The sequence below is a fragment of the Dipodomys merriami genome, unplaced genomic scaffold (genome assembly GCF_024711535.1).
Source record: "Dipodomys merriami isolate MVZ:Mamm:240054 unplaced genomic scaffold, mDipMer1.0.p SCAF_50, whole genome shotgun sequence".
In the NCBI taxonomy this organism is placed as follows: domain Eukaryota; kingdom Metazoa; phylum Chordata; class Mammalia; order Rodentia; family Heteromyidae; genus Dipodomys; species Dipodomys merriami.
This window is the reverse complement of record NW_027206069.1, coordinates 405,098-432,691: the sequence shown is the minus strand read 5'-3', so window position 1 is coordinate 432,691 and position 27,594 is coordinate 405,098. Positions and strand designations below refer to the sequence as shown.

General features: G+C 58.5%; 2 protein-coding genes across 7 annotated transcripts; both read right to left on the bottom strand.

Annotated features, from left to right (window-relative positions):
- Positions 1 to 396: 396 nt before the first annotated feature.
- Cdca4 (cell division cycle associated 4) lies at positions 397 to 21,466 on the bottom strand. 5 transcript variants are annotated; one of them, XM_069997436.1, is made up of 2 exons: positions 21,377 to 21,466; positions 397 to 1,762 (listed from the first exon to the last, which is right to left on the bottom strand). In XM_069997436.1, exon 2 carries the CDS (start codon positions 1,756 to 1,758, stop codon positions 1,048 to 1,050), a length of 711 nt encoding a protein of 236 aa, XP_069853537.1. In that variant the 5' UTR covers positions 1,759 to 1,762; positions 21,377 to 21,466; the 3' UTR covers positions 397 to 1,047. The 5 variants fall into 5 exon arrangements, with proteins under 5 accessions (XP_069853537.1, XP_069853533.1, XP_069853536.1 ...); XM_069997432.1 differs by lacking the exon at positions 21,377 to 21,466 and adding an exon at positions 14,225 to 15,655; XM_069997435.1 differs by lacking the exon at positions 21,377 to 21,466 and adding an exon at positions 9,565 to 9,685.
- Gpr132 (G protein-coupled receptor 132) lies at positions 15,659 to 27,594 on the bottom strand. 2 transcript variants are annotated; one of them, XM_069997429.1, is made up of 3 exons: positions 27,550 to 27,594; positions 21,377 to 21,488; positions 15,659 to 16,782 (listed from the first exon to the last, which is right to left on the bottom strand). In XM_069997429.1, the coding sequence occupies exons 2-3, from the start codon at positions 21,441 to 21,443 to the stop codon at positions 15,668 to 15,670; spliced, it is 1,182 nt and encodes a 393-aa protein (XP_069853530.1). In that variant the 5' UTR covers positions 21,444 to 21,488; positions 27,550 to 27,594; the 3' UTR covers positions 15,659 to 15,667. The 2 variants fall into 2 exon arrangements, with proteins under 2 accessions (XP_069853530.1, XP_069853531.1); XM_069997430.1 differs by lacking the exon at positions 27,550 to 27,594 and adding an exon at positions 25,135 to 25,210.

Here is a 27,594-nt window from a genome sequence, read left to right as displayed (position 1 = left end):
ATCTTTTTTTTTAAAAATAAAGTGAGGTTTACATTGTTGAGATAAAAGAATGGTCACATGCGCAAAAAAGCCATAGACCTCTCAGGCTCTGGAGGAAGTGAGTCAGGAAGCGCCTGTCTGGGTGGAGGCGGCGTCGGACTTCCAGCGGGCACAGGGGCCACACACATGCTCGGGCCAGATTTAAACTGAACCTCCCAATGTTGTTTAGTACCCGTGGCACAGAGCAAGCCAGGGGCCCCGCGGGCACTCACCTTTGAACTCCCCACGCCCTCCAGGCCTCCTCCCACCTGCCTCACCTGCAGGCCAGCTGGGAAGCAGACAGGAAGGCCTCCCACCCTCCCCCACCCCCGCACATGACCCAACGAGACTAGAACACAACCACCCAAGACTCAGTCCTTCAAGGTCAACTGGTGCCATGATTTGCAGACATCTGACCTCTGCCCTCAGTGGCACTTACATAAATAGGCATAAATAAAACTGAAGTCTAGGAGGAAGACTCACGCCGCACTCAGCTGGAATGCAGGCCTGCCAGGGGGATGGGTCACAAGCACAGCTCAAGTCAAACACCCCAACATTTCTGTGGCTGCCTCTGAGTGCAGTGAAGCCCACCAAAAAACCCCAGTCTAATTTAACCTTTAAAAACTGAAACACATCCACTACAATGGCTTAGGCTATAGAAGTTTCTAATGTAGCAGCAGAGGACATTTGTAGAAAAAATATACTTTTAAGAAAATAGCTGAAAAAATCTACAGGGATAAAATATAAAAAGTTTAAAAAGATGCTTTAAAAAAATATTGCCTGAAACACGACGATTTCACAGGTTCACTAAGTGTCCACAGCTTGGACGCCTGCCGTCCTCCACCATGGCTGCAGCCCAGAGCTGGGGCGTGGGGTGGGGGATGGGCCCAGGGCCGTGGTCTGCGAGGCAGTCTCTGCCCTGGCCCCCCAGGAGCAGGCCAGCCCGGAGATTCAGAAACCCTCCCTAGGCCCATGCTCTCTCCGAGATGCTCTGAGCCTGTGGCCGTGTCCCTGGCCTGCAGGGGCCTCTCAGGTCTCTACCAGGATCTCCACCACGTGATCTAGCTCGGCCAGGTCAGACTTGCAGCCCGAGGAGGGAGGAGAAGGGGCCGTGGTGAAGCCCTCAAGCCCGCCGCACAGGCCCGGCTTGGAGCCGCTCACCACGCCCGTCAGCACGGTGTCCAGGTCGTAGTAGGAGCTCTCTACGTCAGACAGCAGCTCCTCCATGGAACCAGGGGGTTTGCTCTCCAGGGTCTCAAATATCTGATCCAGTGACTTGGAGAAGCTCGCCCTGCCTTCCCGAGGGCTGTCCATCTCCCAGAGGCTGCTCTCAGGGTCCCGCAGCTCTTGTGCCAAGCTGACTGTGCAGAGTCCGGGAGCTGGGGTCTGGGAGGGGCTCTCTCCGGATTCAGGAACAGGCTGCTCCCCGTGGGGGCCCCGCGCTGTGCGGCACAGGACCTCTGTGGACACCAGGCGGTCCAGCGGTGCCCGCCCCGCACCCTGGGGTGCCCCAGGGTGCCACACACCATCTCGGCTCATCTCCTCCTGGATCTGACGGACCGTGTTGGCGATGAGGACAGAGCGGCAGAGGTTGGGCTCCACCAGCATGTGGCAGAGCTGCAGCTTGACCAGGGACATGTCCAGGAGCGACTGCCGCTGTAGGCTGTAGGACGGAACGGTGCCAGAGCCCTCTGTGACCTCCTCCTGGTCACACTTCCTCTTCAGCCCTCGTGCAAACATCGTGCTGTGGAAACCAAAGAAGAGCCCGTTCAGCCCACCTCAGCACCCAGGCAGGGTTCTGACCGCCAGAAAGAGAAGGGAGGGGCATATGCATGAATGAAACCCAGACAGTCCACCTGCCGGAGTTGTCTAGAGGTAGGGGAGGATAAGGGAGCGGGGAAGGGTGGGTCTGATCAGAGCACACTGTACACATGTATGGAGGTCACAGTGCAGCTATTACATGGGGTAGCAGGGGTTGCAACAGCACACGGGCACCAGACACCGTCGTGAGGTGACCTGGCCACGGCTAGCTCCAAGCGGGAGCAGTTTTCATCATCACAGCAAGGTGTGTAAAGCGCCTGTGAGCGGCGTGTGGGGGCGCGGGGGCTGCTGCTACTTACGGACCAGCGACAGTCACCTAACGTGTTTCTGAAGTTAGCCCTCTCCCCAGGAGCTTGCTAACAAAGGCACCTCTGAAGCACACACGGACAGGGGGCCCAGAATCCGCCCCCAGTGGGCGGGTGCTGCCTGGTTCTGTGCCACTACCCTCAGAAGAGACAAGGTCCCGGCAGTGTGCTGTGACTGCGGGCAGCCTGACAGAGCAGGCCCAGGTCTTGACCGAGCCCTTAGACTTCCTCAATGTACACCATCTGCCTGGCCGCATTCTGCCCAACCTGGGCCACCCTCTGACTGCGCGGGACTGGGGGCCAGTCAGGACTAGCCTTTCAGGAATGCAGTTACTCCATGGGCACGGCATTTCGCTCATCTAACGTGTGCAATATACGCTAAACAGTTTAATTTCAAATTATTTAAAAATTAAGTAAGTCACTGAGTCATAGAAATTTAAATATGCCAACATTAGGACCTGAATGGGCCCTGTGGGCCGTGTGGCCGGGGGAGCTGGGGTGTGGGTGTGATGTCTCTCACAACCTGGGCACCCTCTGCAGGTCATTCCTGCTGACTCTGCCCCACACTAAACAAAGGCTCCCTCCCCCCTCTTCTCAGTGTGTCCCCCGCCTCTGTGTGCAGCATCTTCAATTCTATACAATTAAGGGACCTCTGGGATTGATCACAAGAAGACAAACACAGCAGGCGCGCTCAGAGCGCTCTATTCCTCAACAACCCCAAAGCGGGGACAGTCCCGCCTGCGGGGACGGGCTGAGAAACAGGCCTTGCCATCTCATGAAGTCCTTCTCAGCAGCAGACAGGCAGAGCCGGTGACACGCAGGGGCCCAGGAAAGCAGCCTGAAGAGGCCACGCCCATGCGCCTCACCTCCTCAACGCTAGGGCTGCATGCAGCCCTTGTGGCCGGGTGGGGCCATCTCTGGAGAGGGAACGCACGTGTGGATGAGCCCCTCAGGGAGATGCCGCCGGTGGGGTGGGGACAGACTCTACACAGTCGTTCTCACATTTCTTCCTGTGGGTCCATAACCACCTCAGCTTACTTTCCCTATGAGATGGTTTCTCTAGAGGAGCAAGCAGGGGTGATGTTCACAAAGCCCCTCCAGCCATGGACATGCTAGCTTACGACGTGTACGTGTACGTGTACGTGTACGTGTGTGTGTGTGTGTGTGTGTGTGTGTGTGTGTGTGTGTCCTGGGGCTTGAAGTCAGGAATATCTCAGCCAGATGTCAGTGGCTCACACCTGTAATCCTAGGTACTCAGAAAGAAAGAGATCTAAGGTTTGTTGTTCAAAGCTAGCCAGGGCAGGAAAGTCTGTGAGACTTTACCACCAAGAGAACAGAAGGAGAGCTGTGGCTCAAGTGGTAGAGCACTAGCCTTGAGTGGAAAAGCTAGTGACAGCACCCCAGGACCAGTGTGTATGTGTGTGTGTAGTAGAGCCTCAAGCACTTGCTTAGCTTTTTCTGCTCAAGGATGGCACTTTACCACTTAAGCCACATCTCCACTTCTGTTTAGGTTTCTTCCGTGTTTTCTGGTTAAGTGGATATTAATGTCTCATGGACTTTCCTGCAGGGCTGGCTTCCAACCTCTATTCTCAATCCTCAGATATCCTGAGTAGCTAGGATTACAGGAAGGAGCCACCAGTGTCCAGCTTGTCAACTGCTTCTGATAACATTCAAGTTCTTTGTCTTGGTACAAATTTAATCCTTAAAATTTTGCGTGTTTTTTTTTTCTTTTTTTTTTTTTTGGGTCCGGTCATGGGGCCTGAACTCTGGGCCTGGGCGCTGTCCCTCAGCTCTTCAGCTCAAGGCTAGTGCTCTACCACTTGAGCCACAGCGCCACTTCCGGCTTTTTTCTTTTTGCTTATGTGGTGCTGAGGAATCGAACCCAGGGCCTCATGCATGCAAGGCAAGCGCTCTACCACTGAGCCACCTTCCCAGCCCCTTCTTTTTCTTCTGTAGTACTGAAGTATGAACTCTGGTCTCCACGAACGTCAGCTCAGTGTTTCACCACTGAGTCACACCTCCACAGACCTTTATTTTTTGTGTTTAATATGGTCTCACAGCATCCTCCTATTGTTGTCTCCTGGGCAGCTGGATTAACAGATGCATACCTCCATACCCAGTGATTGGTTGGGATGAGGTCTCTTCAAAGCCACCCCGGGCAGCAGAGTCTGTGAGAATCTTATCTCCAATAAACCACTCAGAAAACCAGAGGTGACGCTGTGGCTCAAATGGTAGAGAGCTTGCCTTGAGCTGAAGAGCTGAGGGATAGTGCCCAGGCCCAGAGTTCAAGCCCCTCACAGACAAAACAAAAACAAAAACTGGCCAGGGGCCAGTGGCTCACGCCTATAATCCTAGCTACTCAGGAGGCTGAGATCTGAGGATCGAGGCTCAAAGCCAGCCCAGGGAGGAAAGTCTGTTAAGACTCTTATCTCCAATTAACTGCTGGAAAACCAGAAGTGGCACTGTGGCTCAAGTGGTAGAGTGCTAGCCTTGAGCTGAAGAGCTAAGGGACAGCGCCCAGGCCCAGGGTTCAAGCCCCAAGACTGACCAAAAACAAACAAAACCCTGCCCAGACTGTCCTGTGATTCTCCTGATCTCTGCCATCTGTATAGCTAGAATTGTAGGTATAAGCCATCATGCCCTATAAATAGATCTAAAAATTTAGCTCTGCATGATTTAATGCAGAACTCAACCAAATCTACCCAAAGACTTGAATTAAACCTTAGCTTATACACAGAACTCCAGACCTCAGACATGTGGCAGAATGATTCACTCCAAAGGAAGGCTGGTCCTGGGAAATCAGCCTGGCCAACCAGGGCTGGTGGGGACAACTCACCAAGGGAGTGAGAATGAGAATGAGTGGGCCAGGACACACACCTCACACTTAAAGACAGCTCAAGAAGGTACATTCAAGCCAGCCAGGGCAGTGCATGTTTGCGATCCCAGCACTGGAGGTACTGTTTAAATAAAAATTAAGAAATCACCAAATCAAACACTGATGTCCTCGGCACTCAACTGTCCTGTCCTGGAAGTGTCCTTATATGCCCCAGGTCATGAGTCCCTCAGAGGGTAAACAACGATCCTTGCACCCCATTCTGAAGACAGATTTGGGCTCTAGAGGACTCTTTTGGGGACTGGATGAGGGCAGCAGCCCCTAGGAGCAAAACTGTGAACAGATCACAGCAGAAAATGGAAAGCCCAGAAGCACCCCTCCTAGTACTTACTCTTGGAGGAGATCGATGTAGAGATGAAGAGATGGATCGTATGTCCACCAGAATGCTGACCCACCATCTTCAGTGACTGGCCTGAGGCCAAAGCCTTCAGCAGCAGGCTCCCTACAACACCCCAAGAATCTAAGTCGTAACTTCCTAACGATGGTCCCTAAGACCAGGACCTAAAAGCTGCAGGACCTAAAAGCTGAGGGTCTTTAGTTTCTATCCCTGCTATCAACAGAGGCCCAACCAGAAAGGCAGAAGCCCTGCCAGTCACATGGGAGGCCACACCTAGCACCCAGCCAGCCCCTGGCCAACAGCCTCCCGCCAGGGCGTCCCTGACCGCTCTCTCCCGACCCTGCTGGGCCAGGGGGCCAGCTCTGCAGCCGACGCCTCCTCCAGTTCTCACTGCTTCACCACTGCAGTCTAGCACACACTCACAAAGCACACAACAAAAATGTCCCATAACCCCTGCCACTCAGAGAAAGCTCGTCCAGCACGTTCCTCCCATGTAGAACCCAAGGCACAGTCTGTCTACCTTTTCTGCTTATCACAAGCTGTGTTCCATGTGACACAAAAGTGCACCATTACTGGAGACAGCGGTGCACTGGACACACACACACACACACACACACACACACACACACACACACACACACACACACACACACACACACACACACACACACACACACACACACACACACACACACACACGGCTAGAGTCCTGATCAGAATCAGGGCAGCAATTTTTGGGTCAGTATGAGAGTAAATTCCATGTTCCTGCTTGCTAGTCAGGGGCTAGTCATCCCTTTTTACTCTGGTCACTTTCAGACAGGTTGGCCTGGACAGTGACCTTCCTCACATTTCCACCTTAGCTGGGAGGACCACTGACTTTCTGCCTTTGAACTGCAGTCTCCCAGACCATGAGCCACCTTAGGGCAGGAACACACTGAAGGCACTTGATCAAATCAATATGCTTCCTAGGAAGTAAGCCCCCCGCCATTCATTTTTCCACCCTTGTAGGCCAACTCCTCTAACCAACTTCGCAGCCACAGACTCCCTCTCCCTCTCATTCCCCCTAGGGCCCAGGGATCTTACAGAGTATCCATTCACACACTTGCTTTTCTGCCAGAGCCAAGCTGCTGTCAGCATCATCACCCTTAGATGAGGATATTCTCAGATTTGAAATTTTAAAGGCTGTTGGATTCCCACAATGGAGCACAACTTAGCAACCCAAACCCTGATGCCTATGTTCAACATGGATCTCAGACCCCACACTGAAAGACACCTCGTGTCATCAGTGCCCACTAGATGCTCCAGAACCTGGTGGTGGGACAGAGACAGCAGACAGTGCGGCTGGCAGGGATGGCTGTTAGCAAGGGGCAAGGACCTGGGGCCAAGGAGAGGCCCATCAGCAAATGGGCCCTGGTTGTTCACAGCACTATAGTGTAATTCTAGTTAATAACTTGCTTACGAAGAAGTCAATCAGCTGATGGGCGGGAGAACTGAAAATCACCTCCACTGCTACCCCTTCCTGAGTGCCTCACTGAGGGCTCCAGACGCTGTTCTGTGTGCTGTGTCTGGCGACCCAGGTCCTGCTCGGTGCACTGAGACCATATGAGTGTCCAGTCTCTACATGGTGTTGTTTTGCCCTGAGCTTTTTTGCTCAAGTAGCCACAGTTACACTCCCAAACTTTTGGTGGTTAGTTGAAGAGTCTCACAGACTTTTCCTACCCAAGCTGGCTTCAAACTGTGTTCCTCAGAGCTCAGCCCCTTGAGTAACTAGGATTACAGGTATGTAAGCACTGGTGCCTGGCTTCTACGTGTTTTAAGTGTTCCTAGCCCAAGAAAGTGTTGTTATGCCCAAGGTAGAAAATGTTGACATCGCTACAAGAGAATAAAGTTCATGGGTCATTTTTACAGTCTTGTGACTTCCCCCTAAACCCAGAAACCCTGTTCCAGAATAATGTGGTAGCGGCCGGAAGGCAGGCTGTGGGAACAACCCTAGTCAGATGTTTTGTGTCTGGGACCAAGTTAGTATAAAGCCTGGTTCTGACCAGCACTAAGGGATGTCCTGAGTGGGGAGCTCTTGGGAGGGTCCAAGCACTATGGCAGGATGACCACCTCCTAGTCCCTGCTGAGTTCTAGAAAGCGCTACTTCCACTTAGCCTTTCCGCCTCGTTAATGACTAAAATTCTTCTAACTGGGTCTACTAAAAGCCAAGGCCAGCAGGGCTTGCCCTGGGTCAGCAGCCTGTATTCAGTTCTCACACAGTGGAGACAGCAGGAGTCAGCGGAGAGAGAGGTCCAAGACAGCATGGATCTGTGAGCACCCTGAGGCAGCAGCCCCCCATGGCCCAGTGGGAAGGTGGAGATGCCCCATGGCAGCCCCACGGACAGGCCCACCCCCACGGCAGCCCCACCCCCACGGCAGCCCCACGGACAGGCCCCATGGCAGCCCCACGGCCAGGCCCACCCCCACGGCAGCCCCACGGCCAGGCCCACCCCCACGGCCAGGCCCACCCCCATGGCCAGGCCCACGGCCAGGCCCACCCCCACGGCCAGGCCCACCCCCACGGCCAGGCCCACCCCCATGGCCAGGCCCACGGCCAGGCCCACCCCCACGGCAGCCCCATGGCCACCCCCACGGCCAGGCCACCCCCACGGCCAGGCCCACCCCCACGGCCAGGCCAGCCCCACGGCAGCCCCACCCCCACGGCAGCCCCACGGCCAGGCCACCCCCACGGCAGCCCCACGGCCAGGCCCACGGCCAGCCCCTTGGCAGCCCCACCCCCACGGCAGCCCCACGGCCAGGCCCACCCCCATGGCCAGGCCCACGGCAGCTCCATGGCCACCCCCACGGCAGCCCCACAGCCAGGCCACCCCCACGGCCAGGCCACCCCCACGGCCAGGCCACCCCCACGGCAGCCCCACGGCCAGGCCCACGGCCAGGCCACCCCCACGGCAGCCCCACGGCCAGGCCCACGGCCAGGCCCACCCCCACGGCAGCCCCACGGCCAGGCCCACGGCCAGGCCACCCCCACGGCAGCCCCACGGCCAGGCCTTGTCCCGGGCCTCCCAGCGCGTCCAGCTACGGGGCCGGCACTAGTGACCTCCATTTCAGACGTGCGCTGGCGGAGCTCAGGGAAGAGCGGGCCGGAGACCCCGTGGGGGACCCCGTGGCCCCGTGGGGAACCCCGTGGCCCCGTGGGGGGCCCCCGCGCGCGAGGCCTGGCTTCCCGCCGGGGGGAGGCCGCGGCCGCCGCCCCGAGAACACGGCTGGCTCCGGGCCGGGCGCGGGGCCCCTCACACAGCCGGCCCTGAACGCACGCGCGCGGCTCCGGACGGTCCGGACACAAAGGCCGAGAAGGCCCGAGAAGGCCCGAGAAGGCCCGCCGGAAGCCGCGGCGCCGCGCTTCCCTCGGGCCCCCCGGCGGGCGCCGACCCGGGCCCTGGCGCGGCCCAGGTGCTCCACCAGGAGAAAGAGCTCCAGGCCTCGTCCTCGGCCGGGCTGCAGGGGGGACGGCGGGGGGGCGGGCAGCCGAGGGGGGGGGACGGCAGGGGGCGGGCAGCCGAGGGGGGAGGACGGCAGGGGGCGGGCAGCCGAGGGGGGGGACGGCAGGGGGCGGGCAGCCGAGGGGGGGAGGACGGCAGGGGGGACGGCAGGGGGCGGGCAGCCGAGGGGGGGGACGGCAGGGGGCGGGCAGCCGAGGGGGGGGACGGCAGGGGGCGGGCAGCCGAGGGGGAGGACGGCAGGGGGCGGGCAGCCGAGGGGGGGGACGGCAGGGGGCGGGCAGCCGAGGGGGGAGGACGGCAGGGGGGAGGGCAGCCGAGGGGGGAGGACGGCAGGGGGCGGGCAGCCGAGGGGGGAGGACGGCGGGGAGCGGGCAACCGAGGGGGGGAGGGCGAGGGGGGGCGGGGAGGGGGCGGGGAGGAAGGGCCGTGAGCCGAGGGAGGGGGGCGGGCAGCCGAGGGGGGAGGGCGGGGAGGGGACGGGGCCCGGGAGCCGGCAGGGCCCGCCGCGCCGCGCCGCCCTCCCACGCCGGCCGGCCCGCTTCCCGAGCCTCGTCCCGCAGCCGCGGCGGTCGGCGGCCCGGCCCGGAGCTCCGCCGCCGCCCTCCCGGCCCCCCCCCCCCCCGGCGCTCGTCGCGGCCGCCGCCCGGGCCGCGGGGGAACCGCCGGCCGGCTCGCCGTTGACCCGCTCACCTGCGCCGCGAGGCCGCCCGCCGCTCCGCTCGGCGCCGGAGCCAGTCAGCGCCTACAAAGGGCCGCCATAGCGGGGCCGCTCGCCCGCCGATTGGCCGAATGCGGAGCGGGGCTCCGTTCAAACCCGCCGGGGCGGGGCTTCGGCGCCTCGGACTCCCGCGCCGCGACCGCAGCCGTTGGACCCTCCCGCTCCGAGGCCCCGCCCCTCCTGGCCCCGCCCCCGGCTCCCGGCCTCTACGTGCCAGGCCCCGCCCCCGACTCCCAGGCCCGCCCCTCCTGGCCCCACCCCCGGCTCCCGGCCTCTACGTGCCAGGCCCCGCCCCCGACTCCCAGGCCCGCCCCTCCTGGCCCCACCCCCGGCTCCCGGCCTCTACGTGCCAGGCCCCGCCCCCGACTCCCAGGCCCGCCCCTCCTGGCCCCACCCCCGGCTCCCGGCCTCTACGTGCCAGGCCCCGCCCCCGACTCCCAGGCCCGCCCCTCCTGGCCCCGCCCCCAACTCCTCCCACCCCCCCGCTTCTTGGGCTCCTAGAGTCAAGCCACGCCCCCAGGTCCCAAGCCTCCGCGCGCCAGGCCACTCCCGCCCGAGCCACGCCCCTCCCCGGCCACGCCCCCCAAGGAGTCCCAAAACCTCGGTGCGCGGCGAGGCCGGGGAAGTCGAGGAAGGTGAGCCGTGGCGGAGGCAGCTCGGAGACGTGGCCGCTGAGGACGGCCGCGGGCGCCCTCCTCCCTAGGGCCGGCGTCCGTTAGGGGGGACGGCCTTACCTGGGAGGCACGCCCGCACATCCGGGGACGCGGAAAGCCCGCCGCCGGGGTGAGCGGAGCGCGGACACCGCCCGCCAGCCCGCCACAAGTTTCCTGTCCAGGAATCCCCGCTCTGCCCCGCACCGGGGCCCCGAGAGAGGCCCTGCCGTGCCGGCGACGCTCACACACCCCAGCCTGCGTCCGGCGACCACCGGACACGGTGGCGCTGCTGCGACCCGGGCCGGCGGCCAGACCCGGACCAGGACAGGACCCCGCGCCCGCGCCCTCCCCGAGCCGGTGCGCCCGCGCCCTCCCCGAGCCGGTGCGCCCGCGCCCTCCCCCAGCCGGTGCGCCCGCGCCCTCCCCGAGCCGGTGCGCCCGCGCCCTCCCCCAGCCGGTGCGCCCGCGCCCTCCCCCAGCCGGTGCGCCCGCGCCCTCCCCCAGCCGGTGCGCCCGCGCCCTCCCCGAGCCGGTGCGCCCGCGTCCGCGCCCGCGCCCTCCCCGAGCCGGTGCGCCCGCGCCCTCCCCCAGCCGGTGCGCCCGCGTCCGCGCCCGCGCCCTCCCGAGCCGGTGCGCCCGCGCCCGCGCCCTCCCCCAGCCGGTGCACCCGCGCCCTCCCCGAGCCGGTGCGCCCGCGCCCTCCCCGAGCCGGTGCGCCCGCGCCTTCCCCCAGCCGGTGCGCCCGCGCCTGCGCCCTCCCCCAGCCGGTGCGCCCGCGCCCTCCCCGAGCTGGTGCGCCCGCGTCCGCGCCCGCGCCCTCCCGAGCCGGTGCGCCCGCGCCCGCGCCCTCCCCCAGCCGGTGCACCCGCGCCCTCCCCCAGCCGGTGCGCCCGCGCCCTCCCCCAGCCGGTGCACCCGCGCCCTCCCCGAGCCGGTGCACCCGCGCCCTCCCCGAGCCGGTGCGCCCGCGCCCTCCCCCAGCCGATGCGCCCGCGCCCTCCCCAGCCGGTGCGCCCGCGCCAGCACCCTCCTCCAGCCGCTGCGCCCGCGCCCTCCCCGAACCGGTGCGCCCGCGTCCGCGCCAGCGCCCTCCCCGAACCGGTGCGCCTGCGTCTGCGCCAGCGCCCTCCCCCAGCCGGTGCGCCTGCGCCCGCGCCCTCCCCAGCCGGTGCGCCCGCGCCAGCGCCCTCCTCCAGCCGGTGCGCCCGCGCCCTCCCCAGCCGGTGCGCCCGCGCCAGCGCCCTCCTCCAGCCGGTGCGCCCGCGCCCTCCCCGAACCGGTGCGCCCGCGCCCGCGCCGGCACCTGAGCCCTCGCCAGAGCCCTCCCCCAGGCCTGTGCGCCCGAGTCCCCAGCCTGGCCGGCACCGCCCAGCCTGGCCCCACCACACCTGTGAAGATGACGCTAAGCCGCTAAGCCTCACCCGCGAGAGCTCTGCCCCGCCGCCCTCACTCCTGCCCAGCGAAGGCACAGACAGAGCCAGAGCGAGTCCCAAGCCAGTGTCCAGTAAATACTGACCAGCATGTCCAGACGTGAGACCCCCCAAATGGCAAACAAGGGCAGACCTGAGGGTGACCCTCATACTGAAGCTGTCCGGGCAGTAGTCAGGGTGAGGGGAAATGGATGCCAAAAGATAGCTAGAATATACAAGAGGAGGAAGTCACACCGAGCTCTCATGTGTACACGCGTGTGCACTGCACCGCTGTTGTTGGTTAACTCTAGAATACTCACACAAAAGCCACACACCCAAACAAGACCAGGCAGGCAAATGGTTAGGAAAGGTTTGGAAGGACGGGCCCACGGGAGAAAGCAGGGCGGACACAAGAGGGGCAGTCCTGTGGAAGCCAGAATTCCTGCACACTGGCTCCGACCCACTCCCACTGAGGCAACGCTGCCCCCTGGTGGTCACGGGCTGGTGGTGTGGTCCACACTCTTCCTGTTGAGAAGCCACCAAGGTCTGGGCCTACACCCTCACAGGGCCCTCTGCTGGGACACCGAGAGGAAGCTGACCCCTAGCCTGGGCCAGGCATGGTGTCGGGTCCGCACCGCAGTCAGTGACCCAGTGTCGGGCGCGGTGTCCGGTACACACCACTGTCCGTGACCACAGCGTCAGGCAGAGTGTCGGGTACACACCGCAGTCCGCGACCCGGCAGAGCTCTGGGCAGTCAGTCTCCACTGCCAAGTTTTGGGTGAGGACGCTCAGGCACAGGCAGGGGAAAAGCGCTGTCCCTGGAAGTCCTGGGCATCTCACAGGACCGCAGGGTGGTTTCCAAGGAGCGATTTTCCCCTACGGCCTGGGCTGGCCTGTGAGCGTCCGGCCGCATAGGCATTAGTGAGAGAGCTGTCCTCCCCATGACTGCCACGGGGCGGGGGGTCCCGGCCTGCTTCCCACTGTTTTCAGGCAGGGTGCAGGGTCTCCGTCCACCCTCCCCACAATCCACCAGAATCCTCCACAGTGTCCCCAGTCTCCTTTGGAGGCCCATATAGCTTCTCCAGGTGTCCCAAAGGGCCCCCAACGAGTTCACCTTTGCATCCACAGCCCCTCACAGCGCAGCGCGGCCGATCTGTGGGGGAGAACCCACTACGGACTGCCCAAGGCTCCGCCGTGCAGGTGTCGGTCAAGGCCAGGAGGCAGGATGCATGGGCAGAGGGAGCCCATGAGATCGGCTCATCGTGTGTGTGTGTGTGTGTGTGTGTGTGTGTGTGTGTGTGAGAGAGAGAGAGAGAGAGAGAGACAGACAGACAGACAGACAGACAGACAGACAGACAGACAGACAGACAGACAGACAGAGAGAGAGAGGGAGAAGGCGCGAGCGCACACCCAGGGCCTTGCACATGCTGAGTGCACTAAGCCACTGAGCTCTGCCCAAGCCCTCTCTGGCCACTTCCCATCTGGGAGCCACTGAGCTCTGCCCAAGCCCTCTCTGGCCACTTCCCATCTGGGAGCCGGTGTCCTCCGGGGCGGCGTGTACAGAGGCCCAGAGCAGTGCGGGGAAGGGGGGCATGCTCACTCACCACTCAGAAAACACCAGCAAGGGCCTGCTGGGCTCTGAAGGCAGCTCTGACAGCACTGGGTGTCTCCGCCCCAGCCGCCCCAGGCTAAGAAGAGCTGTAGGAAGAGTCTGGAAGGGTTTGGAGCAGTGCTGGGGATGGCTATGCGGGGGTTGACAGGATACTCCTCCTTCCCAGCGTTTCTACTGGGTACTATACGGGGGAGTGTGCTTTGGGGGAAGATGGCTAGAGAGGAGGAGGGGGGAGAGTGAGTCAGTACATGGGGGAGGGAGGGATGAAGGGCGGGGTGAGTGAGTCAATGACCAAGCCAGGGGCCAGTGGGAGGTAAATGGAGGAGGGAGCCAGCGAGTGCAGCCCCTCCCCTGTAACTCCAGAACTTTCCATTAGATAGATGAAGATAGGAAAGGTTTGTGGTTGGAGGGGACAGAAACACACAACCATCACTTACACAAGAGAAATGTGTCCAGGAGTCTGGCCAAGGGGGGGCGCGCCCCACCTCCCCAGCAGGCCTGTGCCTCAGGGGCCCAGGCCCTCCTCCACCGCTCTGCCCGGGCAGGGCCCGGCTTCCCTCCCAGCGCTCCCTCACCCCGCCTAGCAGGGGGCTGGCCGTGGGGGACTTCCCACGGAGGCTGTCCAGGCCAGAACAGTCCAGTAAGTCGCCCTTCCCACAGTGCTGGACAGGTGTGGACCCGAGGCCCCCGCAGGAGAGGAGCCAATGCTGACCCAAGGCCCCCCACCCCCCTGGCCCCAGGGGGTTCAAGGAGGAGGATGGAGGCCCGTGGAGTGATGGGCAGTGGGTGTGCTCCAGAGGCCAGGCCTGGCCACCCTGGCCCCTGCCTGGCCCTGCCTGGCCTCCTTGTGCTGTGGCCCAGCTCTCCGCGAGACCAAGAGCTCACTCCACCCCCACAGCCTCACTTCCTGAAAGGCATGTACACGCACGCCCACACGCACGCACAGGAAACTGCTCACCTGCGAAGGGGAAATTGCTCTGTCCTTTTAGGGAGCGAAGCTGAGCCCCACATGTAGCTTTGCGGTTTTATTCTAAGTGGCTCTCCCGTTTCACCTCTCGCAGTGGAGACGCAGCCAGCTTCCAGACACCAAGGCGGCTCCCGCACCGCGGCCCCGCACATGTCCACAGGCGTGCCACCAGCACCTGCAGACGGTGGCACCCAATCTGGGGCTTCCGCATCTCCTGCCCTCGGGCTCCAGCCTGTGTCCCGTGTGAGGTGTCTGAGCAGCGCAGGGGAGCGGGTGGCCGGCCCGACAGTGACCCCCAAGGCTGGTGCCCTTGGCCTTGTTTTCTAGCTGGGGAAAGGAAGACATGGGCGTGGCCTGGCTCCGTGTTGGTGAGCGGACTGCAGGGCCTGAGCCCCGGTGACGCTTCCCCACGGCTCCCCCAGGGCTCCGGGCAGCCGGAGCTCCTGCCCCCTTGAAGCTCCTGGGCTGTGTCACCGTCGGGCGCGGGCGCTGGGTGGTTGTGGTGTGGCTACATCAACTCTGAGGCAGAAGCATGGAGCACCTCAGGACCTCTGGCTCGTGTGATCAGACAAGCACAGGAAGCCAAGTCTTCACTGCTCTGCCAAGCCCTCCATTGGCGATGGCCCAGGGACCTGGCCAGGACAGGCCCAGACAGACAGCTCAGCTGCCACCGCATGCACCGTGCACACGCGCTCTATCTCATACACACACAAACACACACATACACACACACACACGTGGGGGCCACATGCGTTCTCTCTCTGTCTCTCTCTGTCTCTCTCTTTCACACACACACATACACATACACACATAGCTGTGTGAGCGCTCTCTGTCTCTCTCACACAAACACACACACACACACACACATACCTGCGGGCCACATGAGCTCTCTCTCTCTCTCTCTCTGTCTCTCTGTCTCTCTCTCTCACACACACACACACCTGTGGACCACGTGCACTCTCTGTCGTCTGTCTCTCTCCCTCTCACACACACACACACACACACACACACCTGTGGGCCATTTGCACTCTCTGTCTCTCTGTCTCTGTCGCTCTCTCTCTCTCTCTGTCACACACACACACACACACACACACCCCTGCAGGCCACATGCTCTCTCTTTCTCTCTTTCTCTCTGTCTCTCTGTCTCTGTCTCTGTCTCTCTCTCTGTCTCTCTGTCTCTCTCTCTGTCTCTTTCTCTGTCTCTCTCTCTCTGTCTCTTTCTCTCTGTCACACACACACACACACACACACACACACACACACACACAGACACCTGCGGGCCGCGTGCACTCTGGGCTGCTCACCCCGGGTGCGGGTGAGCTATCCCTTGCCCTGTGGGCTTGGTGTCTGGGGACCGGTGGCAGGCATGTGTCTGAGGGGCGTGTCCGCAGGGACTCTGCCTGGGGCTCTCTGCCACTCCCCGCGTAAGGTGTCTCAGCAGGACTCCTCGGCCAGCCTCTCTGGGGAGCAGGATGAGTCCCTGGGGGTTGGCTGTGGCCGCGCTGGGTGGGCGGGCCGAGGGACTGCGCGGGCCTGGGCCGGTGTTGTGGGTGAGCTTGGCGTCTGGGACAGCCTGGCGGCGCCTGGCCCTGTGGACCACTTCTTCCACCCCCGGTAGAGCCTAGACACTTCTTGCTTGGAATGGTCTGTGGCCAGTACATAGATTACGGGGTCAGCCACGCTGTTGACAGTTGACAGGCACAGGAACACCATGGTGACGGTGTACAGGCTGCCCTCCAGGGCACACAAGGCGTCTCTGTCTCCTCTGTGGAAGGAGAAGGCGGCAGCCCTGACAAGGAGCACCATGTGGTAGGGGGAGAAGCAGACCAGGAAGATGGCCACCACGGCGATGGCCAAGTGCTTCACTTTGGCTTTCTGGGCGGCGCTCAGGCCCTCGCTCAGCTTGACGCTCCTGAAGATGCGGTGATTGGTGAAGGAGATGATGCCAAACGGAAGAGCGAACCCGACGGTAAAGCGTGCGTAGTGGAAGGCCGCGATCCTCCCGTTCATCTGCGGGGGCTCAAAGCAGGAGTCCCTCACGAGCTCCATCTGAAACACCGGGGAATGGACAAGCCCGACGAGGAGGAAGACGGACCCACAGATGAAGGCGGCCGTCCTCTGGTGGCGGAGGCCTCTGCTCTCCAGGGCGTACACCACTGCGGCGAAGCGGTCGCAGGAGACGCAGCAGAGCAGGAGGATGCTGGTGTAGATGTTGCAGAAGAAGATGTAGGCAGTCACCTTGCAGGCCCACGGGCCCAGGGTCCAGCGGTGCTGGTTGTGGATGTAGATGACCCAGAACGGCAGGGTGCTGATGTAGAGCAGCTCGCAGAGCGCCAAGCAGAACAGGTAGACGGACAGCACACTGCCCTGCAGCACCTGCAGCAGGGTCAGCCAGCCGGTCAGGCAGTTGGCCGGCAGGCCCAGGGCGCACACCACGCTGTAGGCCACCACCAGGAGCATCCTGGTGTCCTCAAAGGGCATGGGACACATCTCCACAGAGTGGTCCCCAGGCCCCTGAGAGGCAGGGCTGGTCACTAGGGTGGAATTTCCTGCAGGACATAGATGGAGGTGAAGATCAGGGATCTTGAAAACCCCCAGGAGAGACCAGTGGTAGCGAGAAAGAGATCGAAGCGATGCCAGAATGCCAACTGATGATACCAGATACCAGATACCAACTGTTGAAAAGTCTCCAGGTGGGCCGGGCACCATGACTCCTGCCTATAATCCTAGCTTTAATCCTAGCCCTCCAGGAAGCAGATTGGAGGACCACAGCTCCAGCTCAGCCGGGTATTGAAGTGCTCAAGACTCCACTTCAGCAGTGGAGCCACACCCCCGTAGGATGGTCCGAGCCCCACTGACCCCAGACAAGAAGCGAGACCCCGTCTCAAAAGGTGCCCAGGGCAAGGCTTCGGCCGTAGGGCATGCCCCTGTCTGGCAAGCACCAAGCCCTGAGGTCAAAGCCCAGTACTGAAAAAATATTCTAGATGAGTTTGCAGTGATCCTTAGATTCTGCCTGTCCAACACAGGCTCCGTGAACAAGACCCCGGGCTGCGCGACTCTGGAAGACTTTGCAGCTCACTGAGGTCAGGTGTCAGGAACATTGCTTGTGGGTTTTCTTTTGTTGTTGTTGTTATTGTTTGTCGGCCGTGGCGCTTGAACTCTGGGCCTGAGTGCTGTCCTTCAGCTCTTCAGCTCAAGACGAGCGCTCTACCTCTTGAGCCACAGCGCCACTTCCAGTTTTCTAGTGGTTTATTGGAGATAAGAGTTTCACAGCTTTTCCTGCCCAGGCTGGCTTTGAACTGTGATCCTCAGATCTCAGCCTCCTGAGTAGCTAGGATGATAGGCGTGAGTCACCGGCACCCATCTTATTGCTTGTGTTTTTAACAAGAATGTTCACTTTCTAATGGCCGAGCAAGTGCCCAACTAAGCACATTCTCAACAGCATCCAGAGTGAGGGGTCGCTGCTGAGCTCTTCCGGCATCTTCCTTGCTTCAGCCGCTCCCTTGGTCCCTGCCTCCACTCCCCACCACAGGCCTATCCCGTCCTAATGTATACATTCACTCCTTCTTTGCCTGCTTGAACTAGCAGTTGCTGAGTTGACGGTGCCTGTTGTGAGGGTGGGTTTGCTTTGTGTATTTGATGCTATTGTTAACTGGAGCATCAGAATTAGAAGGTAGCTGCTATTCTCGTGAACTGGCCGTCTCACCGTTATACCATGATACGAAGAATAATCGGAGAATAATGACCTCCATGCAAAGATATCTACACCCTAATCTTGAGAACCCCCGGATGAGCGAGGTAACCTAGCAAAGAGGAAACAAAGGCTGCCGACAGAATCGGGGCAATTAGCTGAGCGTAGTGAGGGGCTCGGCCTGAGTTATCAAACGGGCCCAGGATATCTCACAAGGGTGTTTAAAGTGAAGTAGTGTTGGAAGCCAAAGTATTTAGTAGATGGCCAAAGGACCACAGCCAAAGAACGCAGGGCCTCTCAAGCCTGGGTAGGCAGGAAGGGATCTGGCCCTAGGACCTCCAGGAAAACACAGGGCCTTAAAAGCTGGAGAGGGAGGAGGAATCTGCCCTTAGGACCATCAGGAGAATTTTCTTGGCGTCCTCTCTGACTGCCGCTTTAACTTATACCAGAAAGAAGCCTCCGTCAGGATACCGCCTCCAGCTCCTACCTCCCTACAACAGCCGGGAGGTTGCTAAAGGTGGGAACAGAGAAAAGACACACCTCGAGAGGGGCATACTGGACACACCCAGGCCAGCCCCCCCCCCCGTCCTTGCTGGGGCTCAGCGGCAGCTGCCTGGGACAGGAGCCAGGGGGCCAGGGGGCTCAGAACTGGTGCCTGGTCTTCACTGGTCAGATACACTCTGGATCTCAGACATCCAGAAACAGGGGATGACCCCTTCGTGTTCCCAGCTCTGAGCTTCTATGGCAGCAGGACAAACCCAGCATTTGTTGTCTTTTCTCAGTACACGCGGTTTGAACTCGGCCTTGTGCTCCCTTGGCTGGCATGATCGGCATTTGTCTTGTTGCGCCACGTTTATTTCCCTTAGCACAGAATCTCCAAGGTGCATCCATGGCACAGCCATGTTAGACCTCCTCCTTTAATGGCAGAGCAGTATTTTACTAACACCCCATTTCAGTGCCATGGATCCCCTCTTCTTGATGCAGCCACAGTCCCTAGGCACTGTCTGCCCTCTTTGGGCCATTGTGAATTGTACTGCTATGAGCAAGAGTGTGTGAGCTCATAACCCTGCTCCATAACCCTGGAGCAGCTATGCAGAAGGGGGATTACTAGATCACATGGCAGTTCTTTTTTCTTTTTTTTTGGGGGGGGGTCCGGTCGTGGGGCCTGAACTCTGGGCCTGGGCACTGTCCCTCAGCTCTTCAGCTCAAGGCTAGCACTCTACCACTTGAGCCACAGTGCCGCTTCCAGCTTTTTTCTTTTTGCTTATGTGGTACTGAGGAATTGAACCCAGGGCCTCAGGCATGCAAGGCACGTGCTCTACCATTGAGCCACCTTCCCAGCCCCACATGGCAGTTCTTTCTGTGCTTATCTCTTTAAGACACCTGCTTTCCACAACAGATCTCTCTTTATATTTCCACCAATGGTACACAAGAACTCCAATGGTACAATAAAGGCTCTGAAGGTACACAAGGGTGCCAATGGTACACAAGGTATACTATGGTATAGAGGAGCTCCAATGGTACACTAGGACTCTAATGGTACACTAGGACTCCAATGATACACTAGGACTCCAATGGTACACTAGGACTCCAATGATACAGTAGGACTCCAATGGTACACTAGGACTCCAATGATACACTAGGACTCCAATGGTACACTAGGACGCCAATGGTACACTAGGATGCCAATGGTACACTAGGACTCCAATGGTACACTAGGACTCCAATGATACACTAGGACTCCAATGGTACACTAGGACTCCAATGGTACACTAGGACTCCAATGGTACACTAGGATTCTAATGGTACACTAGGACTCCAATGGTACACTAGGACTCCAATGATACAGTAGGACTCCAATGGTACACTAGGACGCCAATGGTACACTAGGACGCCAATGGTACACTAGGACTCCAATGGTACACTAGGACTCCAATGGTACACTAGGATTCTAATGGTACACTAGGACTCCAATGATACAGTAGGACTCCAATGGTACACTAGGACGCCAATGGTACACTAGGACGCCAATGGTACACTAGGACTCCAATGGTACACTAGGACTCCAATGATACACTAGGACGCCAATGGTACACTAGGACTCCAATGATACAGTAGGACTCCAGTGGTACACTAGGACGCCAATGGTACACTAGGATTCTAATGGTACACTAGGACTCCAATGGTACACTAGGGCTCTGACGATACGTAAGAACTCTGACAGCACACAGAGTTGTAATGGTACACTAGGGCTCTGATGGTACACAAGGTGCCAGTGATATACAAGGTGTCCAGTGGTATACAGGGACTCTAATGGTACATAATGGCCCCAATGGTACACTAAGGCTCCAATGACATACAAGGACTCCAATAGCACACAAGGGTTCTGATGTTAAACTAGGGCTCCAGTGGTACACAAGAACTCTGCTGGTACATTGGGGCTCTGATGGCACACTGGGGCTCTGATGGCACACAAGTTCTCAGATAGTACGCAGCAGCTCTGATGGTACACAGGGACACGACTCGGGTGGTACACAGATCTGCAATGGAACATAGGTACCCAGCAGCACACAGGGCTCTGGGTCCTCCACAGCTCTGCTCAGCCTTGCCAGCACATGCTCTTGAGTGTCTGTGCCTTTGGCAAGACCATCACCACACCAAAAAAATCAAGCAAACAAAAACGCCATGCTGAGCCCGGGCGGAGGGGCCGGGACAGCGCTCAGGCCTTCACACGCGCTGCTCTCCCAGGCGCTCCCTTCCCATCACCCACGCACACCCTGCACTGTGTGAGCCCTGCACAGGGTCCCTTCCCACCCCAGCTCAGGAGCCTTCTCTGCGGCCGTCCCGTCTGCACCCCGGGCCTGCTCCCACCGCATCTACCTGACAGACGCGGCAGCCCTTACCTCACCCTAGCGGAGCCCTGAGCAGGCCCGTGTGGCTCAGTGGGTGCTCCGGGTGGCCTCCCCGCCTTCTCCTCCCCAGAGGGGCCCTGTCCCCCATCCCCCCACAGAGTCGCCCTGGCTCTAGCCTACACCACCTGCTCAGGCCGTCGGAAGCCTCAGGCCCCCTCACCCCTGAGCACCATCTGGGAGTGCGCATGCCTGCCCCTCACCCACCCCACCGCCCTCCCCCAGCAGGCAACCTTGAGGAAGGGGACGGTGGTGTCACGCCAGGGGAAGTGAGGAACACGGGGCAGCCGGAAGCCCAGTCCCCATCACTCACAGGAGCGGACACTCAGCCACAACTCCCACCTCCTTCCGGCCTCAGCTTTTCACATCCCAGTTGGTTTCTTGATAGGACACCTCTACACATAGTGTCTCTGAGTGAGTTTTTATTTGGGGAATCTGCCTATGTGATTTTTGAAGTACGAGACAAAGTTTTGAGATGAAACACATCAGAGGAAAATGCTTATGAATGCTCTTGAATGATTAAAGTCCAGGGGGCTCTCTCACCTGTGATATTTGCAGGCTCTGATCGCCGAGTGTCTTTCAAAAAAGTCTTATAGGACATGTCACACATTATGTCAGTCCTGTGGAGACGTGTATTCTGGCGCTTTGAAATGACCTGAAGAAAGAGCAGGTTGAAATGGCTTTAAGAAATAATACACAACCACGCTTATTGCAGCACGGCTCACGGAGCCAAGGTGTACGATCAGCCCAGATGCCCCTTATGGCGAATGGGTCAAGAAAATGTGGCATATATACATGACGGAATTTGACTCCTCCATTACGAAGAATGTTATAGCATCACTTGCAAAGAAATGGACCGACGTACGAGGGGACAGATGGTGAGTGAAAGAGTCAGTCCCAGAGAGACAAGGCTACATGTTCCCTCTCAGATGTGGAAGCTAGAACTAATCTATAAATGTATAAGTAAACACAGAGGTGTGGTATTCAAGTGTACACAGATGTATTGACTTAAATAGGATAGATTCAAGGGAGAACTCACATGGTGTAATTCCTTAGAAAAGTGAACACATAGTCCAACAAAATAAACACCAGGAAACGAGTAGGAAAGGTGGAGGCCGGGGTCAAAGGGAGGGGAACAGATGAATGGCGAGAGGAAGGGGAGAGAATACAGGCATACATCCAGTCTTGCCTTACAAAGTCAAGAAAATGGAGGGAAAGGGTTGGGCTGGGAGGGATGGGGGCAGATGAAGAAAGAGGTGAATCAAGATACATTGTAGTCATAAACTGCTTTGTTGAGTGGGAAATTCTTTACACAACTACTTAAAGATAAGAAACATGATTTTAAGAAGAAAATAACACTGAATCATGTTAATTCATTCATGCAACAAAATGGTTAAGGAATACTTGGGGCATGCCAATCAGAATGAATTTACCCTTTGGTAATAGCAGACCTTCAATAGATAAAGAACTCCCCCACTGGTAGCTCCCAGTGCCCCCAGATCAGCAGGACAGTAGCTCCTGGAATTGGTGATGGCAATGGGGGTTTATTGTACCTAAAACTTTTTTGGTGTAGTTTGAAGTTTCCCATAATAAAGGATTTAGAAGCTAGGAAGGTGGCTCAGTGGTAGAGTGCTTGCCTCACATGCAAGAGGCCCTGTGTTCGAATCCTCAGCACCATGTAAACAGAAAAAGCCGGAAGAGGTGCTGTGGCTCAAGTGGTAGAGCGCCAGCCTTGAGCTGAAGAGCTGAGGGACAGTGCCCATGCCCAGAGTTCAGGCCCCACAACTGGCAAAATAGATAAATAAATAAATAAATAAATATTTAGAGAGCAAAAAGTACACAAAGATGTTATTTTGCATCAGATGATAAAGAAAAGAACTCCAGCTGGGCACCGGTGGCTCATGCCTGTAATCCTAGCTACTCAGGAGGCTGAGATCTGAGGATCATGGTTCAAAGCCAGCCTGAGCAGGAAAGTCCGTGAGACTCTTATTGCCAATAAACCACTGGAAAACCTGAAGTGGCGCTGTGGCTCAAGTGGTAGAGCGCTCGCCTCCAGCTGAAGAGCGCAGGGACAGGGCCCAGGCCCAGAGTTCAAGCCCCACGACCGACAAGGAAGGAAGGAAGGAAGGAAGGAAGGAAGGAAGGAAGGAAGGAAGGAAAAGAACTCCACAAATTAACAAAAGGCAATTGTCAGAGTAAATGAGTGTCAATACATTTCCTGTACACTGTACATCTATTATGATTTTTATTTATGAATTCTACCTTAGTAAAGCTGGGAGAGGGAGAGCAAAGCCAGCAGACTTTCACAGAAGAAATAAATATCATTCAAGTACCCATATACAAAAGACAGTTTCTTTTTCTGCCTCTCAGAGTGGCAGAAATAAAGAACTGAACTCATCTCCATGTAACAGAGAGTAAGTAACAGACGCAACTTTATAGTATTTCCCCAAAATTCTTTAAGTGTTTAACTTTAAAAAAACTGTTTTTTGGTTTTTTTTTTCCTTGAGTCTGGTCGTGGGGCCTGAACTCTGGGCCTGGGCACTGTCCCTCAGCTCTTCAGCTCAAGGATAGCGCTCTACCACTTGAGCCACAGCACCACTTCCGGTTTTTTTCTTTTTGCTTATGGGGTGCTAAGGAATTGAACCCAGGGCCTAAGGCATGCAAGGCAAGCGCTCTACCACTGAGCCACCTTCCCAGCCCCTAACTTTTAACCTATTAAGTTCTTTTCTATGGATTTTTTTCCTCTGAAAAAATGATTCAAGATGTGCTAGGTGCCAGTGGCTTACGCCTGTAATCCTAGATACTCAGGAGACTGAGATCTGAGGGCCCAAGTTTGAAGCCAGCCCAGGCAGAAATGTTTGTTAGACTTTTATCTCCAATTAACAAGCAAAAAGCTAGAAGTGGAGCTGTGGCTCAAGTGGTAGAATGCTAGCCTTGAGTGAAAAAGCCAAATGAGAGCATACACACAGACAGACAGACACACGTGCACGCACACACACACACACACACACACACAATGTGAAGTCTGTGTGACCTGCCCCCATGCATAGATCCCAGCAACAGAGCAGAAGCAGCAATGGTCCTTCTTCCTGAAGTGGAGCCCAAATACAGGGTCCATGCTAAGCAGACCAAGAGAGTGTAGAGGAAGGCATGAATTCGAACCCTCCTCAGATGCCATGACCTGACCTTCCCACACCCACCACCTGCTACTGCTGTCCACCAGGTGGAGACACAGGTAGATGTAGAGCAAGGTCCTCCGGACACATCTACAAGGTCCACCACGTCCCCCAGGCCCACCACGTCCACCAGACTCACCACGTCCACAAGGCCCACCACGTCCACCAGACTCACCACGTCCCCCAGGCCCACCACGTCCACCAGACTCACCACGTCCACAAGGCCCACCACGGCCCCCGGGCCCACCACGTCCCCCAGGCCCACCACGTCCACCAGACTCACCACGTCCCCCAGGCCCACCACGTCCACCAGACTCACCACGTCCACCAGACTCACCATGTCCACAAGGCCCACCACGTCCACCAGACTCACCATGTCCACAAGGCCCACCACGTCCACCAGACTCACCACGTCCACAAGGCCCATCACGGCCCCCGGGCCCACCACAGCACCCTGCCCAACCACGTCCACCAGACTCACCATGTCCACAAGGCCCACCACAGCCCCCAGGCCCACCACGTCCACAGAGCCTCTGAGGTCCTTAAAGCCCCCCTGCCTGTGATGCCCACAGTGTCCCACGCCCAGGAGGCCTGCGGTACCGCAGTCCGCATTGTACCACCGCGATCCTGGTCCCATGGTGTGCCCAGTGCCCGTGGAGCCTGAGCTCCAGTCAGCGGCCGGTGCAGCAGACCCGCCCTGCCTGCCTGGGCGGGGCTCGGATGGCGTCACCGGGCACAGGAGGGGAGCTCCCCTCCGCCCGCCCTGCCTGTGCCTCTGCTCCCCCTCGGCTCCCAGCCCCCACCCATGCCCACGACTGTTCGGTACATCTTCAAACCACCCCTTCCTTCCTTCCTGCACCCATCCAGTGCCTTCCTCTCAGCTTCTCCTTCCGAGTCTCGGGCTTGCCTGTCCTCCACCCCCCCACCCCCTCCGCCCTCCGTGGCTGCCACCCCTCAGGCAGACCCGCGCTCCACCGGGGGAGCCCACCGTGCTCCCCGGGGCAGACCCATGCTCCACCGGGGGAGCCCACCGTGCTCCCCGGGGCACACATGGCGGGGCCGCCCGACCGCCCCCGTTCAGCCCTGCGCCCCGCCTGACCTTCCAGTCTTTTGGAAATACTCAACCTTTGATGATCTCTCAAACTGACGGCAGAGTGAGGCGCGGACCTCCCTGTGGCCGTGGCCGCGCGGGCCTCTGCCTGCTGCCCTCGGGCTCTATCCGGGCCTTCACCACACATCCTGCGTGGGGCTCTGACTCACAGGCTCTCCTCTCCTCGCCCTTGTCACGCAGCCCCAGGCTCTGGCAGGAACTGCAGAGCAACGCTGCACCACACACCACCCCCTGGGGCTGGGGAACCTGCTTCCCACACATCTCCATCTTCCCAATCGGGTAGGTCTAAAAGACTGGATGGCTCAGTCCGCACAGCTTACGCCTATAATCCTAGCTACTCAGGAGGCCCGAGAACTGAGAATTGCCATTTAGAACCAGCCTAGGCAGAAAAAGCTGTGAAATCTTATCTCCAATGAACCAGCAAAAAGCCAGGATTGGGGACAAAGCTCAAACACACCAGCTGTGAGCAACAGAGGCCAGCAAGAGGCCCTGAGTTCCAGCCTAGCACACCATCAGACGTACACTACGTCTGCTTTATTTGTGGACTCATTTTAAGAGCAGCTTTTTTTTTTTTTTTTTTAATTCTTGCCTGCCCATTTCACAGCTGGTGTGAAGAAGCTAGCTTTCAACCCATGTGACAGTTCAGTTGGGTTTAAATCATTTCCTAACCTGCAGAGTGTTTCCCTACTTTTAATGTTGTAAAAATCTATCTCCCTCAAGTCAAATGGTAGCCCAGATCAAGTTAAAAATATAAATGTCATGTTAACCATTACAAAGGACAAAACAATGGCATTCTCAGGGAAATTAATGGAACTAGAAGAAATCATGTTGAGTGAGGTAAGCCAAGAGCAAAGAGACAAACAGGACATGGTCTCCCTGATAAGTGGATGTTAAATCCAAAATGTAAGGAGATACGACAAAGTTAACAAGACTTGAGAAACAAAGGACCTCCACTCAGCTGGTCAAATCATTACTAAATGACCCATGCTGCTGATCACATGTATGGTATCTATGTGCACATGGGAGGGGAACAGGAAAACATAAAACAGCGGGACAATCAGCCACACTGGACATTGATCAAAACGAACTAAGCAGCTCAATGGCAGCAATGGGAGGGAGGGAACAAATGGGAAAGAGGGAACAGCTGACACTAAGCAAAAGGAAAGATCACCTGATGTGGAAGAAATAACTGTATTGTCAAAGCCCATAGAACTCATAAACTTTAAAGACCACGATAAAGACAATTTGCCCCAGGAAGGTTAGAATGTGTTTGTGACTTTAACTGAGTATCACTATCCCACAATAAAGTGAAATTGTGAAATTTATATAATCACGTAATCACAATTTAAAAAAAAAGTAAATGTCCTTCTAAGTAATAAGTTGGAAATTTGAGCTTTGTTGCAGGGCTGCAGAAGTTGGGTGGCTCAGGGGCTGGGAAAGTGGCTCAGTGGTAGAGCGCTTGCCTTGCATGCATGAGGCCCTGGGTTTGATTCCTCAGCACCACATAAGCAGAAAAAGCTGGAAGTGGCGCTGTGGCTCAAGTGGTAGAGCGCTAGCCTTGAGCTGAAGAGCTGAGGGACAGTGCCCAGCCCCAGAGTTCAGGCCCCATGACCGGCAAAAAAAAAAAAAAAAAGAAGCTGGGTGGCTCAGAGGAAAAGTGAGTCAATGTGGACAGCACGGTGCTGACCTCCGACTCGGAGCATGCTCCGTTGTGCACACGCGCCTGGGCTCGGCCTCTCTGAGCGTCGCCCACGGCTTCCACAGCGGCCCGCGCACCGCCGTGACTCCTATTTGAGCGCTGTGGGCTGCGCCTGCGTCAGTCAGTCGTTCTCCCTCTCGTTTTTCTCCCGGGCAGCCAGCCTGGGCAATCCCCTCACACACAGTGCCCTAGACAGAGAGCTGCCCATCCTTCTCCTGCCTCTCTGGGTGCCCGAGGCGTGACAGAGCTGTTCAGGAAGCAGCAGAATCTGCAGAGCCTCCCTGCCCGACGCTCCGGACACCGGGCCAAAGAGGCCTTTGCGCCTCCAGCCACGGCCTCTGGGCGGAGGCCGAGCTGCTGGTCCAGTCCTCCCGAAGTCCCGCCGCTCAGCCGGGAAGTCCCTAGTGGGCAGGAGCCGCTCACCCCACCAACAAGGCATTCTGGGAAAAGCCTGACTACGAGAGGAGATGTAGCCCCCGACGGCACCTGCACCAGTGAGCAGGGATGAGGGTATCCCCGTCCAGAAGAAGCCAGGCTAGACACGGAGCCGAAGGGGGCCATCGTCCCTGTGTCCCCCAGCCTCCTGGCCCTACGCCGGTGGGCACCGCGCCCCGAGCTCCTGGAATCGGCACACACAGCACGGTGCCAGCAGACAACCTGGTTCTCGGCCCCGGGCTGTGTAGGGGCCGGGCCCTGGCCCACTCCCCGTTCCCGGAACGCAAGGACTCACCCTGGGATCCACACAGCAGAACGCACCCCTGCAAGCCCAGGCAGC

Bases quoted from the DNA above. Each gene is read 5' to 3' on its own strand.
- Cdca4 (XM_069997432.1), bottom strand. From the start codon at position 14,385: ATGTGCGGGGCCGCGGTGCGGGAGCCGCCTTGGTGTCTGGAAGCTGGC. The intron at 1,763-14,224 runs GTGAGCAGTTTC...TGGTTTCCACAG, and splicing joins GAGCAATTTCCCCTTCGCAG to CACGATGTTTGCACGAGGGC.
- Gpr132 (XM_069997429.1), bottom strand. From the start codon at position 21,443: ATGTGTGACATGTCCTATAAGACTTTTTTGAAAGACACTCGGCGATCA. The intron at 16,783-21,376 runs GTGAGAGAGCCC...TATGTCCTGCAG, and splicing joins AGAGCCTGCAAATATCACAG to GAAATTCCACCCTAGTGACC.